The sequence below is a fragment of the Taudactylus pleione genome, unplaced genomic scaffold (genome assembly GCF_031769625.1).
Source record: "Taudactylus pleione unplaced genomic scaffold, aTauple2 ptg000114l, whole genome shotgun sequence".
NCBI lineage: Eukaryota > Metazoa > Chordata > Amphibia > Anura > Myobatrachidae > Taudactylus > Taudactylus pleione.
This window is the reverse complement of record NW_028284516.1, coordinates 5,082,498-5,100,659: the sequence shown is the minus strand read 5'-3', so window position 1 is coordinate 5,100,659 and position 18,162 is coordinate 5,082,498. Positions and strand designations below refer to the sequence as shown.

The window sequence follows — 18,162 nt, the reverse complement described above, 5'->3', positions numbered from 1 at the left end:
TGTTTAGTCTTAAGACCTGTTTACTATAATATAGAGAAAAACGGCATAAACATAACAGGAAAGCTGACAAAGGGCACTTAGCTAGGACACTTCTACCAGCAATAATACAGCTCCCAGGGGATGAGAGCATAAACTGTATTCTGAGTTATAAGGAAAATCATGAACAGACGAAACAGTCTCCGATGGATGTGAGCGGTGCTCAGCATTCTCTGCTCTTTCCAGGCAGATGCGTTTTTGTCGCCTGTTTTAAGTTTAGATTTCAAAAAATGAAAATGTAGAAGGGAGGCGCAGTCCTGTCCTATCACTATGTACAGCTTACCGCCATCACATATCTTTGCCTTCACAAATCACATAATATTAGCAGAAGGGTATAAATATGCCTTTGTGTCCAGGGGATGTAGTTGGCATTCCGATGGTCAGGATGCCGGCACTCAGAATGGCGGCCGGAGAATCTGGACAGGGGTCAGAATCCTGAAAGCGGTATGCTGACATGCCGACGGTAAGTATTAGGGTTAGGGGTCAGGCAGTAGGGGGAGAGTTAGGGTTAGGCTGCGGGAGAGGGAGGGTTAGGCTGCGGGGGAAGGAGGGTTAGGTTGCGGGGAGGAAGATTAGGCTACGGGGGAAGGGTTAGGCTGCAGGGGAGGGAGGGTTAGGCTGCGGGGGAAGGAGGGTTAGGTTGCGGGGAGGAAGGTTAGGGTTAGGCTACGGGGGAGGGTTAGGGTTACACTGCGAAAGGGGAGGGTTTGGGGTAGGTTTAGGGTTAGATAACTTACCTCCAGGTGTCGGTATTGCAAACCAGTCGGGATTCTGGCATCTGCATTCTGACTGCCGGTCATGCGTGTGCTGCATCCCATACCCAACCCGTATCCAGGTTTCTCCTGTCTAACACAATTCTTATATTGTCATCATAAGCTAGATTCTGATCTGGTACAACCAACTGAACCAGATAAATGTAAAAAATGTTTTACCTTATCTGGCAACTAAAATAGAGTAGAGATGTGCACAGACCCTTATATAGTGGTTTTGTCAAAGCCACCCTCAAGTGTTCGGTTTTGGTTTTCTTTAAAAATGGATTAAAAACAGCTAAAATCATATTACTTTGACCTGTTTTTGTTCCAATATTCTTAGAAAACATCAATAACATTAATTTCCAGTCACCTTTGACCACCTCACAGCACCTGAAATCACGTGGGAGGGACATAAATGCAATAGAAAATATGCAAGATCTGGTTTTTACATCCAAGTTCCGAACTTGGCGAGAAGACCCAAGTCTGGACTCAGGGCCTGATTCAGACCCGCTCGCTCTGAATCAGGGCCGGGATTTTTTTTTTTTTGGAGTGGCCTCTGGGCCGCTCGCATAGCTGTGGGTGACCACCCACAGCTATAGCGAGCGGCCATGATGATGGTCGCGATGGTCAAGACCATCGGGTTTGCGACGAGACCCTTGTGGTAGGGTCTCGTTCATCGCAAGCCCCAGAGAGCTTTCGGCTCTAACTCGCGAGCGGGTCTGTATCAGGCCCTGAGTACACTGTTTCTTTCTCAGTACTATATTTGTGGGCCAAAGCTATAATTATTATAAGTGAACACTGGCCACCGGATGGTTGAAAAATGACCTGCAGTCTAACAATATTTCTAGGCTAGTCTGAGGGGTGTGACTAAAATGAAAGAGACAAGGCTGCCATGAACTCAGGTGGGCCTGGGTACTGAAGGGGGCATGGCTACTGGGTGGAGTGTGGCTACAAACTTTTTGTTGTGTAAATTTCTGTGGTGTGTTACGTGGCGGCATGTGCACTGAGTGGTGTGACCACAGCATCACAGGGGAGTGGTTATGGCTCCCCTGCAGTCCCAGGCCTGAATAGAGGACCAGCTAATTTGTACCTGCCCCTGCCCCCTCTCTGCGTCTCTGGCCAGAGATCATAAGTGTTGGTGCCCTTCTCATGCCTTGTACAAACTACTATAAACATGATTCTGTGAGTTCTGTGCCTAAAGCCGCGTACACACTTGCCAATATTTTGAATGATTGAACGCGTTCACAATATCGGCCAGTGTGTATGCGACGAAAAACGACCAACAATATGCGCTTCCGCTGGTCGTTTACGATATCCCCAGTCGGCTATACATTCAGCCCAATCTGGGTATATCGTGAACGATGCCATATTGCTGAATGCAGCATGGCCCCGCTCCCCCGCCCCCTGACGTGGTCGGCATCGGCAAGTTTGTATACACATCCAAAATACGATGCATAGTAGATCCTGCCCTAAGAAACAAATACTGTATTGCAGATCTTAAGCCATTATAGATTCATCAACAAAGTGCACACCATTAATTTATACATTGCTATTCTCTAAATTCATCTGTTTCATTTTGCTCTTCCCAAAATGTTCTGCCTGATACAGCTGCCCCCTGTGTGTAATAATAAGATGCAGCTTCTGCTCTCCCTGATGCACGTGCTAGTGTTCTATTAATAGGAAAATAATTATTATTATACAACAATGTTATCTATAGCAAATGTGCTGTGTTGAGCAGAAGGAGATATGGCATATGGAAATGAATCTTAGTAAAAGCAACACTCTAATAATCTTCTATATTTTTCATAGTACCTACTATTATCATATAATTTCCCATTACCCATTTAACTCTTCGGTTTAGTTGTTTTGCTAGGTACAAAAATCAATCTGCACCCTGATGTTTCATATGCAGTATAGATTTGTAAATATGTCAGCGTCCTTACTAATACGTTCTGTTAATTAAATATATCTCTTGCATTCACACTCACAAATCTCTATTTGCATGAAAGCAACATTAATATTACGCTTTCTGTGTTTCCTTACAGACAAGGCCCTGCAAAGCCCAACGTGCTTTCCATCCCGTGGTCGGGGAAACGATCAAACCGGCGACTTCAGAGAAATAACAGCTTTTCACCAAACAGCCCACAGTTTAACCTTGGTATGTTTTAGGGTTTTGTTTGTTTTTAATATACAGATTAAATGTTGTTTTTGTTTTTTTACCCTATTAGATTCTACTAGTTTATTTTATATTGTATTATATGTATGTACTAGTTCATAAGATATTTTTTATCATTTTTAAATTAACATTTAGTTTACATTCATCAAGCTCCGAAAATACAATATGTTCTTAGCTTGACTGCGGGAGCCATCTTCAGAAGATGTTTGTTCCCGCACACAGGGGCGCCGAGAGCGGGTACAAATTACCGGGGCTTCCTGAGGGGCCCGGGTCTGACGACGCGCCCCCTCCCTCATAGCAGCCCAGCACACGGCGTGTGCTGAGCAGCAGTGGGAGACTGCTCGTGGCTGCTGAGCAGCAGCCACAGCAGTCTCCTATGCTTGCGGGGGGGCAGCGATCTCACTGATCGCGCCCCCCCTTGGCTTTGAGCAGGGCTGAGGGGGCTCAGAGCGCCTCCCCGCCAGCACTTCGCGGTGCTGAAAATTGTATTTATTTTTCCCCCGAAAGGGGAGTGGCCACGTCTCCCGCGATTAGGCCACACACCCCTGTTACCGGGGCCCGCCGCAGCTCTTGGCGGGCCTGCCCGCACCTGCCGCTCCTTCTCTATGGGAAGGAGTCCCAAGTTGTGTAGGATTCCCATGTACGACTCCTCCTGCTGGACGCTGGGTGATTGTGTGCCTCAGTGAAGCCCAGTACATGCAGGCACAGTAGCACTGCCGGTCAGACTCGACAGTGCTAAGTTTCATTGCTCATTTTGGAGCAGTGATGGTGATCGTGGAGGCAGCTGATATTCGGATCATCTATCTCCGCACCAGATGCTGAGTTGCTCCGGTGTTTTTGTATCCACCGCTGCAACTCTCAGAGAGCTGGATACTTAATTATTATAATTAACTTAATTAACATAATGAATGGACCCGTATGTGATCATATTATCATGTATATTGTTGTTTAACTTCAAACTTGTATTTATATTTACAAATAGCATATTATTAAAATAGGCAGTAATACTGAAACAAATACAATATTCTGCCCCTTCTGATCATATAAATTGTGCTTCTATAAATGTACTGTATACCAGAAAATTTACTTTTATTAGTATAAGATGTGTTTACTTGGCACCAGCATATCCTACAGAGCTTTACAATCGAGAACAAACACAGTAATAAAAAAAGAGAGGGTATTAACAGACAAAGTGGTGAGAGGGCGCTGCTCACAAGCAGTCTATAGGAAAATAGGAATTCGATATGTATGGTTGAGATAGCAATGGAAAAAATGTACATTGTGTGGCAAAGTTTTCGCATTGGGGTGCGAGTTCCACAGAGTTGGTGCAGCCCAAAAATGTCCTGTAAACAGGAATAGAAGTAGGTAATGAGTGTGGGTGACAGATGCAAAAGTGGAGAAGCAAATTGGGACATATTTTGAGACAAGAGAAGAGATCGATGTATGTTAGTAGAAGTATTATACGTTGGATTTGTTAAAATACAGGCAACCAAAGTGGAGACTGACAGAGCAGACCAGCAGTAGGAGAACAATGTGCAAGAGAAATTAGTCTAGCAGCCGCAATCAAAGTGGATTGTAGTGGTGAGAACATTGCTAGGGGAGGAGCGGTAAGAATGGAATGCAAAAGCCAAGGCGGGAGATAATAAGTGCATGTATTTAGTCTTTGTAGTAATTTCTGTGAGACGTGTATTCTGGAAATATTACTTAGATATATACTGTACTGTGCAAAAGTTATAGGCAGGTGTCGATAAAATGCTGCAGAGTAAGAATGCTTTCAAAAATAGAAGTGTTCATAGTTTATTTTTGTCAATTAAGAAAATGCAAAGTGAATGAGCAGAAGAGAAATCTAAATCAATATTTGCTGTGACCACCCTTTGCCTTCATAACAGCATCAATTCTTCTAGGTACACTTCCACACAGTTTTTGAAGGAACTCGGTAGGGAGGTTGTTCCAAACATCTTGGAGAACTAACTACAGATATTCTGTGGATGTAGGCTTGCTCACATCCTTCTGTCTGTTCATGTAATCCCAGACAGACTCGATGATGAGAGATCAGGGCTCTGTGGGGGCCATAACATCACTTCCAGGGAATCGGTATGTAATGCCGGCGGCTGTTTAGCCGCCAGATCAAATACAGACAGTGGCAGCCCGGCGGGTCGAAATCCCAACAGGGATAGGTAAGTAACCTAACCCTCCCCTCTCCCCCCTAAGCTTCCTTTAGGGGTGCCTAACCCTAACCTCCCCCCAGGGGTCCCTAAACCTATCCCCCCCTCCCCGTACCCTACACCTAACGCTCCCGGGGGGTGACTAACCCTAACTTCCCCCCTAGTGCCTAACCCTAACCCCCCTTCCCCTAGCCTAACCCTAACCTTCCCCCGGGGTGGCTAACCCTAAGTCCCCCCTGGGGGTTCCTAAACCTATCCCCCCCCATCCCCGGGGTGTGTTCTACTTACCCGTAAGAGGACAGTCGGGATGGCGGGGGTCGGTCTTCCGGTGTCGGGATTAAGATAGGCGTTGGCATCCCTTGTCGGGCAGGACGAGTCGGGACTTACACCGGCAGCATCGCGTCCGCCAGTCTATTAACTACATCCCACTTCAAAGACTCCTTGTTCTTCTTTACACTAAAGATAATTCTTAATGACATTGGTTATATGTTTGGGGTCGTTGTCCTGGTGCAGAATAAATTTGGAGCCAATCAGACGCCTCCCTGATGTTACTGCATGATGGATAGGTACTTGCCTAGATTTCTCAGCATAGAGGACACCATTAATCTTGACCAAATCCCCAACTCCATTGCTGAAATGCAGCCACAAACTTGCAAGGAACCTCCACCATGCTTCACAGTTGCCTGCAGACACTTATTATTGTACCACTCTCCAGCCTTTCAGCGAACAAACTGCCTTCTGTTTCAAATTTTGATACATCAGTCTAGGGCACCTGCTGCCATTTTTCTGCACCCCAGTTCCTATTTTTTCGTGCATAATTGAGTCGCTTAGTCCTGTTTCCATGTCGAAGGTATGGCTTTTTGGCTGCAATTCTTACATGAAGACCACTTCTGGCCAGACTTCTGCGAACAGTATATGGGTGTACCTGGATCCCACTGGTTTCTGCCAGTTCTGAGCTGATGATAGCACTGCTGAACATCTTCCGATTTTGAAGGGAAGTAAGCACGATGTGTCTTTCATCTGATGCACAAGTTTTCTTGGCCGACCACTGCGTCTATGGTCCTCAACGTTGCCCGTTTCTTTGTGCTTCTGCAAAAGAAATTGAACAGCACATCTTGAAACCTCAGTCTGCTTTGAAATCTTTGCCTGGGAGAGACCTTGCTGATGCAGTATAACTACCTTGTGTCTTGTTGCTGTGCTCAGGCTTGCCATGGTGTATGACCTGTGACATGAAACGGTATTCCATAACCTCACCTTTGTAGCAGAGTTTGGCTGTTCCTCACCCGGTTTTAAGCCTCCTACACAGCTGTTTCTGTTTCAGTCAATGACTGTGCTTGTACATATGAAAATAATGATCATTATCACCTGTTTGGTATGATTGGTTAATCATACACCTGACTATAATCCTACAAAATCTCTGACTTTGTGCAAGTGTACCTAGAGGAATTTATATACAGACCGGATATGAACTGGGAGGAGAAAAACTAACTGGAAGCTAAACAATACCAAATTTGTACAAACAAATAATACAGCAATGTGATGTTTTCTTCTTGTTATTTACTATCATTGCTTAATTCAGGAATAGAAATTTTAGGAAAAATCCTCCAAATAAAAATGAGAATGAATACAACTTACTCTTAGGGGTATATTTACTAAAGTGCGTGTTTCTAGAAGTGGAGATGTTGCCCATAGCAATCAATCAGATTCCAGCTATTATCTTCTAGAGGTGATAGATAAATGTTAAGTAGAATCTGATTGGTTGCTATGGGCAACATCTCCACTTGTAAAAACCCGCACTTTAGTAAATATACCCCTTACTGTGTTTACTCCTGCAAATAAAGATTAGAATCAGAGCAGAGAGAACCGTTATGCTCTGTCTCTATTACTCTCTTGTACACGACAATAGTTGATGTTATTTACGAACATACTGTAGTGCAAACATGCACAGGGCAACAGCTTGTAGCACTCAATCACTTGCCATGTGTAATGGGTTACTGCTCCATAGGTTTGTTAGGCATTAACCGCCAACGTGTAACAAACAGTCTATAGGTATTTCTGCCTTTTCAAGAAATAAAAAAAAAAGTATATACACATTTTCCAACATTTTATTGATTTCTTCTTCCCGTAGGCTTGTTAGACGAAGACAACCAGTGGATGACCCAGATAAACAGACTTCAGAAACTAATTGACAGACTGGAGAAGAAGGTATTGAAATTAGCCGGTAACACTGGTGTTTTCTTTCTCTCCCAAATCTTTTTTGTTAAAAGCAGCAAAACAATTCAGGTGCCCCTACTGTTACTAAGTAAGAACTAGAGTCACACTGGTTGTAAAATGATGGCGCTTTGTGTTTAAAGTCTGTAATCTATTTAGAGTCTAAGGTTCTGACGCACACTGCATTTCTTTAGCTACAATACGACGTTGTTCAGTATGTTGTGTTACATTCGCCTGTTTTTATTCCTAAACATAATGGAAATAAAGCATTGCTTTATTTGGGCTCCGCGATGCTTCTGCTGTAGAAACAATACAATAATAACTGTGCACATGCTTATATGAAATCATTTTGTTGCTGTAACAAAATGCAGACACACAGGACAATAGAATACATTTTGTGAAATAAATTATTGTCAATTCTATTATTGTCAACTGTTGGAAATGTTGTGTGCATAGCTATTGATACGGCAGAGTTATATAGGCATAGACCAGCAGATGTCTCAAACTATGAACAGCCCAGTTACTTAGCAAGTGGTGTTGGTCTATTGATAGATAGCAGATGCAGCCGTACTCACTGTTACATGCACACTGGTACTGGAGCAGAGTTTGAGCGGAGTGGGGTGCTATACAGCTCACCAGACGATGAGTGTATGCTGCAAACATGTAGCAGTGCATGGATGCATGCAACAGTGTTATATGCAGGTATTAACCCGGTCTCTCATAGGAGCTAAGTAGGAGACTTCTGTCTCCCACCATGTCACTCTTGCACAATAAAGACAAGATGGCACATGCTCAGTATTGATCTCTGCGGCCATCTTGGAACAGCGCATGAGGCTTCCCTGGAGGGACAGGAAGATTGGTGTCTGCACAATAACGCAGCAACCATAACACAAAACAGATACATAGCCAATGATTAGGATGCCAAAAGCAGTTCCACCATAGCCTCAATTTTTAGCTCCATAGATATATGTATAACAGTCTCCAAGGTAGAGATCAATGGACTTTAGCGAGTACGATGACATACTTTGAACGCAAAAGAAGGCATAAAAAAACCCATGCAGCAATTGTGCCGCATAATAAACATAAGCAACTGTGAGCTTAAATGGATATGGACTCAGAGCCTGATTCAGCAGTGCACGCAGGACCCATTCTGCAAGTGTGCAATATGGGTCCTGCTAAGACGCATGCAAGCCCTTGAATGCCTCTGCCTGATTGACAGGCAAAGGCATTTAAGAGGCGGTGTGGGGGCAGGGTCGGCCAGCGTTCCTGGAAATGGGGCATGTCCATCCCGTTTTCCGGGAGTGACCAGCCCAGGGACTGTGTGGACGTATGCAGTCTGCTGGGCTCGCAAGCCGGCCAGCCTGAGTAAGCTGAGGCTTACTCAGCTGGCCAGCCGCCCGGCGCCGTCCACCATCGCGACCATCGACCACTGATGGTCGCAATGGAGATCCCAGCCTGCAACCTCCGTCGCAGTGCTGGGATTGCAAATGCAGCAGGGGGTGTCGTACACCTCCTGCTGAATTTTCATTATTGCAAGGATCGCAATTGCAAAGCTGCCTGCGTGCACTACACTCTACAGCATATGCCTACGTGCAGCTTTGCAATTGCATTCCTTGCTGAAACCAGGCCCTCAGAGAATAAAATGGTTTTTATTGTTAAATACATTTACATTCATTCAAATTGTTAAAAGCACAAGTGGATTACTGTCCTAAATCTGTGAAAAAAAATCTTTACTTTGACCATTCATCCAAATAGCAGAGGCAACCTGTCCCTGGTTGGAAATTAGCAACAGGCTAAGGGGTCAAACCTATTCCATCAGAAGGGTGCAAGTTGCCGTTGCAACAGACCAGCCCCTCACACCCTTCGCGGCCCATTCCCAGCCCAATTTGCTTAATTTTGCACAGAGCCCTATGGGGCTGCGAACACTTTTATGCGAATCCAGGCTGCCGAGCACATCGCGTGGAATAGGATTGACCCCCAAAGTATGACATGAGAAACTATACTGGAGGGACAGTAGGTGGCGCTGTGTCCTAAGCTATCATTATGTAGTTTCTCTTTATTGTGCAACTGTACCTTCTGGAATGTATTTGTTAATTAATTGTCATGAAGTTTTACAAGTATTGGTCACAAAAAAATTAATCCTACAATCTTTTGTGCATGTTGATACTTTAACAAGGTACTGTGTTATGCCAGAGTCGTAGCCCTGGCATAATATGCAATTTTGCAATATATCTAATTTATTTTTATTTTAAAACGCTACCTGTATTACACTGTAGCTTTTCTTGTTTCGTTCTTGTTAAAGGACCTGAAGTTGGAGCCCCTGGAGGAAGAAATCTTAGAAGGAAGCACTAAATCTGTAAGTCATCCATTGATTTTGTTTTCCCAGCTAAGTGCTAAGATGTAATCAGTAAAAGCTGTAAATGTGGCATTTCAACCATCGACAGCACCTTCAGTAATAATAGTATCAGAGAATGTGTTCCTCTTTAATGTTATACACTCGCGACTAGACTATACTAAAGATGCGCAGTGTGCCCTGTTCAAACAGCAGAAATATTTCCTATATAAGCTACTTTGCTCAAGTCAGGAACATGGGGTACACTAAGTTAACATAAGCAAACTTGTACCTTTGACCGAGAGACAGACTGTCTGTGACCGAGAGAGGTCGAGAGACTGACTGTCCGTGACTGAGACGACTGTTTGTGACTGGTCCCAGTACATCAGTACCGGCTGTACCCCCTCGATGGTGGCCCTGATCAGGCAGCCAGTGAGAGCTGTAAGGGGAGGGAGGGGATGGGGCCTCCCTGCAGCTCTCTACTGAGTCTGTGTGTTAGACACACAGCCTTAGCCTATTATATAATAGTTAGCCACTATTAACTCTCATTTTTTAATTATGTTCTAAAAAATATGTTTATTATGTTGGAAACGTTGAAAGGTCTGCAAGCAGAACTGAGCATCCTAACAATTATTGATTGTGAGATTGTGAGTAAAAGCCTTTCAATGGCTTTTAAATATAAAAATTAGGTAGGTGAGGTAAATGGCAAACGAAGTAAAAAAAACACTGCAATTATTTGTATCTTTTTTAAGTAGGCAGCTTATGCTCATTACATTACAGCAACTACTAGCACTGAGTATCACTCACAGTACAAGAGGTTTTCTTTTTAAATTTATTCCACAGCAGTCTCAAAACTCATCTGTTCACCCAGGTCTATAATTGCATGATACTGACAGAGACTGTGTGGTCTATTTACTAAGTAGTGTTAGGAGACAGAGTGAAAAGTGATAAGGTGCCAGCCAATCAGCTCCTAACTGCCATCTCAGGCTGTTTGAAAAATGACAGTTAGGAGATGATTGGCTGGCACCTTATCACTTTTCACTCTGGGCCTGATTCAGACCCGGTCGCTCTGACAGCTACACCCACAGCTACAGCGAGCGGCCATGATGATGGTCGCAATGGTCAAGACTATCGCGACCATCGGGCTTGCGACGAGACCCTTGTGGTAGGGTTTCGTGGCCGCAAGCCCCAGAGAGATTTCGGCTCTAACAGAGCCAGAATCTCTCCACTGACATCACTTGTGATGTCAGAGGGGCGCCCCCAAAACGACAGGCGTTCTTATGGGAACGCCTCCGTTTGGACAGCCACCCCCCCGGGCCGCCCACCAAAGGGGGCGAGCTGTCACTCAACATCGACAGCTCGCTCCCTTTGTTGCGAGACCCGGAGCGATGGAGTGCCCGTCGCTAGCCGGGTCTCGCGCATGCGCACAGTGGAGCCGGCTCCGCCGTGCGCATGCGCTGTGGGCCACCATCAACCCGGTTGCGAGCGCTCAGCGCTTGTGACCGGGTTCGAATCAGGCCCCCTGTCTCCTAACACTGTTTAGTAAAATAGACCCCTGTAACTGTAACGTGTTATGCTAGAAAAGCACCTTACAGATGTTGCTGCTGCTATTATGATTGATACATGACATGTCGTTTACGCTTTACAGTATTTTCTGTAATTGGAAACCAAATATGTATCTTCAAAATACACACATACACTGTAATAAACTATAAACAGAAAACGTGATTCTTATGCTGCTGTTTTTTCCTATTTTTATATATTTGGTTGCAGGGTACTCTTAAGGCTTGTGGCATAAAGTGCGGCTATATACTGCATTTATGGTACAGAACTGTGTACACAGGGCTGCGTACAAAATTGGCGTGATAGGGACGCGAGTTGCGGTGTTGTTGCCAGTAACAGCAAATTACCCCCTTCACACCTAATAGGATTGACCCCTTTATGTATTTGATCAAGGGGTCTATGTACTAATAATCGCGGTACTGTCACGATTATTATCGGTCCATGTCGCAGGGGAAAATATCCCCACTATGTACCATGGGGAACACGCTAGGACAGCGGTTGTGGTAACCACTGTCCCTGCGAGTTATATTCCGGCAAATTGTGGAAGTCTTTCACAGAAGCTGATGCTGCGCATGCGCACAGTGTTAGCTTCCAGGGCCGGCCAGGGGGCTGCGGGGTAGAGATCGAAAGATCTCTCTCCTGCAGCGGAAGCCTCCATAGACTTACAGTAGTTAACACCATCTGAAGATTGTGTAAACTACCAAGTATAAACTCCAAAAAGCTTTGCTTTTTGGAGTTTAGTACATAGGGGTCCAGTGACGTGCGGTATGGTCAATGGCTAGGGAGGCACACATGGAGATGGGTCCGAGTGCTGGGAGCCTGTCTCATCCCCCTACTCACTGAAGCTCTGCCCTCACTACACTTAGCGTCAGTGTCCATTGATTCTCATACCTGCATCACTGTGTCTCCTCTTGCTGCTGTTGACTGAGCTCCGATCTCTAAACACTGCAGTGCACTTCCTGGTCACATGACACATACAGGGTGTCCTTCAGTGCTCAAGGCACGCCCCCATACTCAGAGGCATGCCTCTATTAGATCTCCTTCTGTGCAACTTACTGTCCATGGTGTGACCCCACCCCCAGCTCTGCAAGCAGTAGTTGCAGGGCCGGATTAACAATGGGGTGGGTGGAGCTTCAGCTCCAGGCCACCCCATGAAAATAGGCCCACAAGTGCATACTGTGTTGACAGGAAAAAAAAAAACTTCTTTCCTGTCATCATCACAGAATTCTTTAGCCCCGTCCATTCTAATCTACTGGCCGACAGATTCATCTCCCATTCCACCCCCGCTGTCCGAAGCCCAGCCTACCCTCGGGCCTGAATGAAGCCCTGCCCCCTGGCTATCCAAAACTCCACCCCAGGGCTGTCCCAAAGCCCGTCCTCAGTTGCATTAAGCTCCCCCCCCCCAATACTGTATACCATGGAATGCCAGAAGCTCTGCCTCCGGGTGTTCTAAGCCGCGCCCATTCACCCCATACCCCTCCCACGGCAACTAACCTGATAGTCACCCCTCCCTCGGGAATTGACCTGGCACTGCAGCCTAACACTTGTGAGAAAAAACTCAGAAAAGTCTACTTACAGTAATCAAAGGTGGGTGTAATGTCTGTCATCTGCATATGTGTGTGTGATTGTAATATGTGTGTGTGTAATATGTATGTGTGATTGTAATATGTGTGTGTGTGTGATTGCAACATGTATGTGTGTGATTGTAACGTGTGTGATTGTAATATGTGTGTGTTTGATTGTAACATGTATGTGTGTGTGTGTGTATTTTTTATTATTTATATTGCTATTAATGAATACTTGGCAGTAACTTACTACAACACAGTGCTCAAACTGAATGAGTAGCAATGTACAACGGATAAGTACACATTACCAGCGCCTGTTATTTCTTTCTGGAAGGGCTCCTCTGAAAGGACCATAATATAACTATATATACAGTATATATAATGAACACATGCACACAGTGGTAAATTGGGAGGGTAAAGGAGCTTGAGGCGCCCATAAGGGGATGATTCTTGTCTTGGGACCAGACCTGGGAGTGCAAGGGGTGGCGAGAGATATGGATATACATTTCCGCTAAGCTGTGTTGTGTATGAGGTAGTACAGAGAAAAGTCTGATATATAGGTTAGATACTAAGGGCTCTATATAGTAAGCAAAAACAATAATCTCTTCTCTGCCATGTTTGCTGGATAAAGCCTTTCATTTTGTTTGTCACTATATAGAAAAAAAGAAGAGTGCGGAGAAATCACCGATTTCTCCTATTTTTTCTCTAATAACAGTGCTGCAACCCCTATAGGTATTAATGGGGGCTTCACCCAAACTGTATTTAATAAAATGAGAGAAGTGAAGCTTCTCTTTAAAGCTGGGTACACACTGACACATGCAGCGGCAGCTGTGGAGAGGGGGTTTTTACGCACCCACCGGCAAGCAGGACCCGCTGCTGTCTGGAAGATGATGGGCGTTCAGTGTATACGAATGACCATCACCTACAGATATATCTGCTAGGTGTGTACCCACCGTACCACATAGCACCATCTCAGGATGGCGTTATGTGCGCCCTCAGGGTAGATAAGCAGGAAGGGAATGTTCTCCTTCTGGTCTCTTCCATACTGTGTAGCGTCCCCACCATGCGCACAAAGTACACGCCGTTCATCTCTGCGAAAGACGGCAATGGGTTTCTTTAGCTTTACTGTTAGGTCTGTCCTGCCACCTAAATAAATTAAATATATAGATATAAGGAAAGCGATAAACGGCAAAGTATTAATGCCACTTTCGTTTTCGTTTTCCTTTTTAAATAGAGCCCTAAAAATGTAATCATACATGGTTGCAAATTTAGAACATTTTCAGAGGGTGCAATTTTAAAGTACGAGGGGTTGATTTTTCAAAGGTATATTTTCGCAAGCTCCAGTAATATTATTAATAATAATAATAATAATAATAATAATAATAATAATAATAATGTACAAAAAAAACCTAGTAAGTGACTTTTTCTATGAATATCAATGGTCCAGTATTACTATTGCAGATATTTTTTATTTTTTTTTAAAAAAGGAACAGCTAAAAAAAGGCAGTTCATTTATTATTTTACTGCAGTGACTAGGGATGTGGGATGAACACTTATAGAAATATGGCAATAATCAGTAAACAATTTTTTTTTTCTTTTATTAATCTAAACTATTCAAAGGGGTAAATTTACTAAGAATCGAGATAGGTCGAGATGACCATCTCGGGTGATTTATTTATTTTTTTCCTGCTTGCAAATTTACTAAAGGCAAAGTCGGGTGAGTTAGAGAGAGATTTCTCTCATCTCACTCGTAAAACTCGGGTGAGATAGCAATCTCGAATCAAATCACCATCGAGCCAAATCGGAAGTACTTTTCCCCTAAAACATACATCTCTCAAATTTACCAAGAATCGGGATGACAAGCTCGGGTGAGATAGGAGCAAACTCTCTGTCAAAATCGCTTTTCAATCTCTCAACCCCCTGAGCTGCGAGATGGTCAGAAACATACACAAATCATTGTGATTTGTGTATGTTTATTTCTGTAAATGGTTAAAATAGGGTTAATTTACTTAAAAAAATGACGTGAGGTCCCCCCCCCCCCCAAAAGACTAACCAGCCCCGGGCTTGCCAGCCTGTCCTGGTTCTTAATTTACAGGGAAAAATATGTGTAGAGTTCCACTGTAAATTACGAACCAGCAACAGGCAGCAGGGACAGAGCTGGTTTTAAATATATGGGAAAAAAAAATGGTATGAGGTTCCCCGTATATTTAAAACCAGCCCTGGACGCTTTCTAATGGGGGACTGATGCCACAGCCAGGGTTGCCCTTTCACAGGGCCCCCCAGCTGCAGCATCAGCCCTGACTGTTAGTCAGCCCAGGCCAGGGGTCCCTGGGGAGTTTGGGACCTCCCCAATAAAGGGGTCCCCCTCTCCAGGGCACCCCTGGCCTAGGCTGATAGCCCGGGGCTATCCCCGGCACCCAAAGGGTGGTGGGTGCCGGGTTGACAGTGTATGTGTAGTAAAAAAAGAAAGGATACATTTTGTATTTAGTTGTGGAACAACACGTACCAGCAAGCCTCCCCCCGCATGCTGGTATTTGGAGAACCACAAATACTAGCATGCGGGACATTATGGGCCCGCTGGCACTTGTAGTTCCACAACCAAAGCAATACGTAATAAACACAACATACACCGTGACTGTAAAATTTTATAATAACATACATGCACACTCACTATCACACTCACTCACCAAGTATCCGAAGTAATCCATAGGGGTACCTATAAAAAAAATCCATACTCACCTCTCCTATGCGTAGTTCACGTCCTCTTCTCCAAGTAGGCATCCAAAGGGTTAAAATAAAAAAAACGAGTACCCGAATCCAAGCCGGACTGAGCAAAGCTATGTGTTTCCACATAGCTTTACTCCACGTGAATGACCAGGGCACACGTGGGCCCCGTCATTGAAGGAGCCGCCAGCCAATCAGCGGGCATCTCCGTCGGAGCAGCTCGCTAAATTGAAGTCTATGCTGGTAACCGCAACATTGTATCTACTGCTGTAACCACAAGGGTGACCTCAATTAACCTTGTGGTTACAGCAGTAGATACAATGTCGCGGTTCCCAGCATAGATTTCAATGGGGAATTCTCCACATAGAAGCCTATGGGGAGACACGCTAACCGCACGCAGCCAATTAGCGAGCTGCTCCGGCGGAGATGCCCGCTGATTGGCTGGCGGCTCCTTCAATGACGGGGCCCACGTGTTGAAACACATACCTTTACTCAGTCCGTTTGGATTTGGGAACACCCATTTTTTTGCTTTAACCCTTTGGATGCCTACTTGGAGAAGAGGACATGAACTACGCATAGGAGAGGTGAGTATGGTTTTTTTTATAGGTACCCCTATGGATTACTTCGGATACTAGGTGAGTATGTGTGATAGTGAGTGTGATAGTGAGTGTGAATGTACAGTCAGGTGCATAAATATTGGGACATTGACAGAATTTTCATATTTTTGCCTCTATTCACCACCACAATGGCTTTGAAATAAAACAAACAAGATGTGCTTTAACTGCATACTTTCAGATTTAATTTGAGGGTAATTACATCCAAATCAGGTGAACGGTGTAGGAATTACAACAGTTTCTATATGTGCCTCCCACTTTTTAAGGGGCCAAAAGTAATGGGACAAACTAAACAATCCTAAATCTAACTTTCACTTTTAATACTTTGTTGCAAATCCTTTGCAGGCAATTACAGCCTGAAGTCTGGAACGCATAGACATCACCAGACGGGTTTCATCCCTGAAAATGCTCTGCCAGGCCTCTACTGCAAATGTCTTCAGTACCTGCTTGTTCTTGGGGCATTTTCCCTTCAGTTTTGTCTTCATCAAGTGAAATGCATGCTCAATCGGATTCAGGTCAGGGGATTGACTTGGCCATTGCATAACATTCCACTTTTTAGCCTTAAAAAACTCTTTGGTTGCTTTTGCAGTATGCTTCAGGTCATTGTCCGTCTGCACTGTGAAGCGCCGTCCAATGAGTTCTGAATCATTTGACTGAATATGAGCATATAATATTGCCCGAAACTGCGGCTGGGGGGCCCGGTGAAAGGGCTCCCCTGGCTGTGGCATCTGTCCCCCGCTAGAAAGGGTCCAGGGCTGGTTTTAAATATACGGGAAACCTCACTCCTTTTTTTCTCCGTATATTTAAAACCAGCTCTGTCCCTGCTGCCTGGTGCTGGTTCGTAAAATTTACAGTGGAACACTACACATTTTTTTACCTGTAAATTTAAGAACCAGGACAGGCTGGCAAGCCCGGGGCTGGTTAGTCTTTAGGGGGGGACCTCATGTAATTTTAAAAAAACAAAACATTTAACCCTTTTTTACAAGTCTTAACACACAAGCAGCCAACACATCTCACCGATATGTGCAGGCTGCTAGCTCGGGAGAGATTTGCAGAGAGAAAACACTGCAATGTCGGGTGAGTAATCTCCTGCAAAACGAGATACTCGGGAGATATCTCGTTCTGCTTCACCATCGGCCAACTCGTTTAGCCTCAAATCGCCTGTTGGTAAATTTGGTAAAAAACAAGGGATTAAATCACCTGAATTTTGGCGAGTTCCAGCGAGATTAATCTCCTTGAAAATCGGGACCATCTTGAATCTTAGTAAATTTACCACTAGCAGTCAATGAAAGGCAGACAATAGTGTTCACATCCTTTCACACAGACACTGGCACACTCCCTGCAGCGGCACACAATAGGCCCTTCATAAATTTTAGCTCCGTGCCCATGAGAACATTAATCTGGCACTGAGTAGTTGGCTATACAGAAGCGAGGCTTAGCTGTTGCTGCCTCATCTCTCATCTCCCTGCAGTCCCAGGGAGCTCCACAAAGCTGGTGAGTGTTAACTATAAAAATGATTACAATAAGCAAAGAAAATGTTTATAAGTTTTAAATATCTGTGTTGTCCCCAGAAAATTTTTCCAGCCGGGTGGCATCAAGAATTACCCGGGTGGGGGCCTTCGCAATAATAAAATGTTTTAAACCCTGACTTTATAATGATTTAAACTTGAAATAACATTTTATATATTAATTCTCTTCTTATTAAAGGCCCAGTCGTCTGATTATGAAAAACCTGCAAAGTCTGTAGGATCTGGTCCTTTCTATACAGCTCCCAGATACTGTTCCCACTTGCAGGCTCCCAAAGTGCCGGGTGGTGCACCCGCTAAAAACAGCCTGGGGAGAACACTGCATCTTTGTATTATTCTAATCACTTTTATATGAATTCTCAGGAGTATGACAGGGGAAGCTCTATGTGTTTGTAGACGTTGGATGGCATTCCTGCACTGGCCTCTGTATGATATGAATGAATAGCCAGGAGCACATGAGAATACAGCAGTTGCTGGAGATTTATGACCTTTTCAAAA

General features: G+C 44.4%; 1 protein-coding gene across 2 annotated transcripts in view; it reads left to right on the top strand.

Moving 5' to 3' along the window:
* NECAB1 (N-terminal EF-hand calcium binding protein 1) overlaps positions 1-18,162 on the top strand; it is a 298,804-nt gene that overhangs the window by 258,475 nt on the left and 22,167 nt on the right. For both annotated transcript variants that reach the window (XM_088471513.1, XM_088471514.1), the window contains 3 exons: positions 2,834-2,946; positions 7,258-7,334; positions 9,643-9,696. In XM_088471513.1, coding sequence (XP_088327639.1) covers positions 2,834-2,946; positions 7,258-7,334; positions 9,643-9,696 — 244 coding nt within the window. The remainder of the gene's footprint in view (positions 1-2,833; positions 2,947-7,257; positions 7,335-9,642; positions 9,697-18,162) is intronic.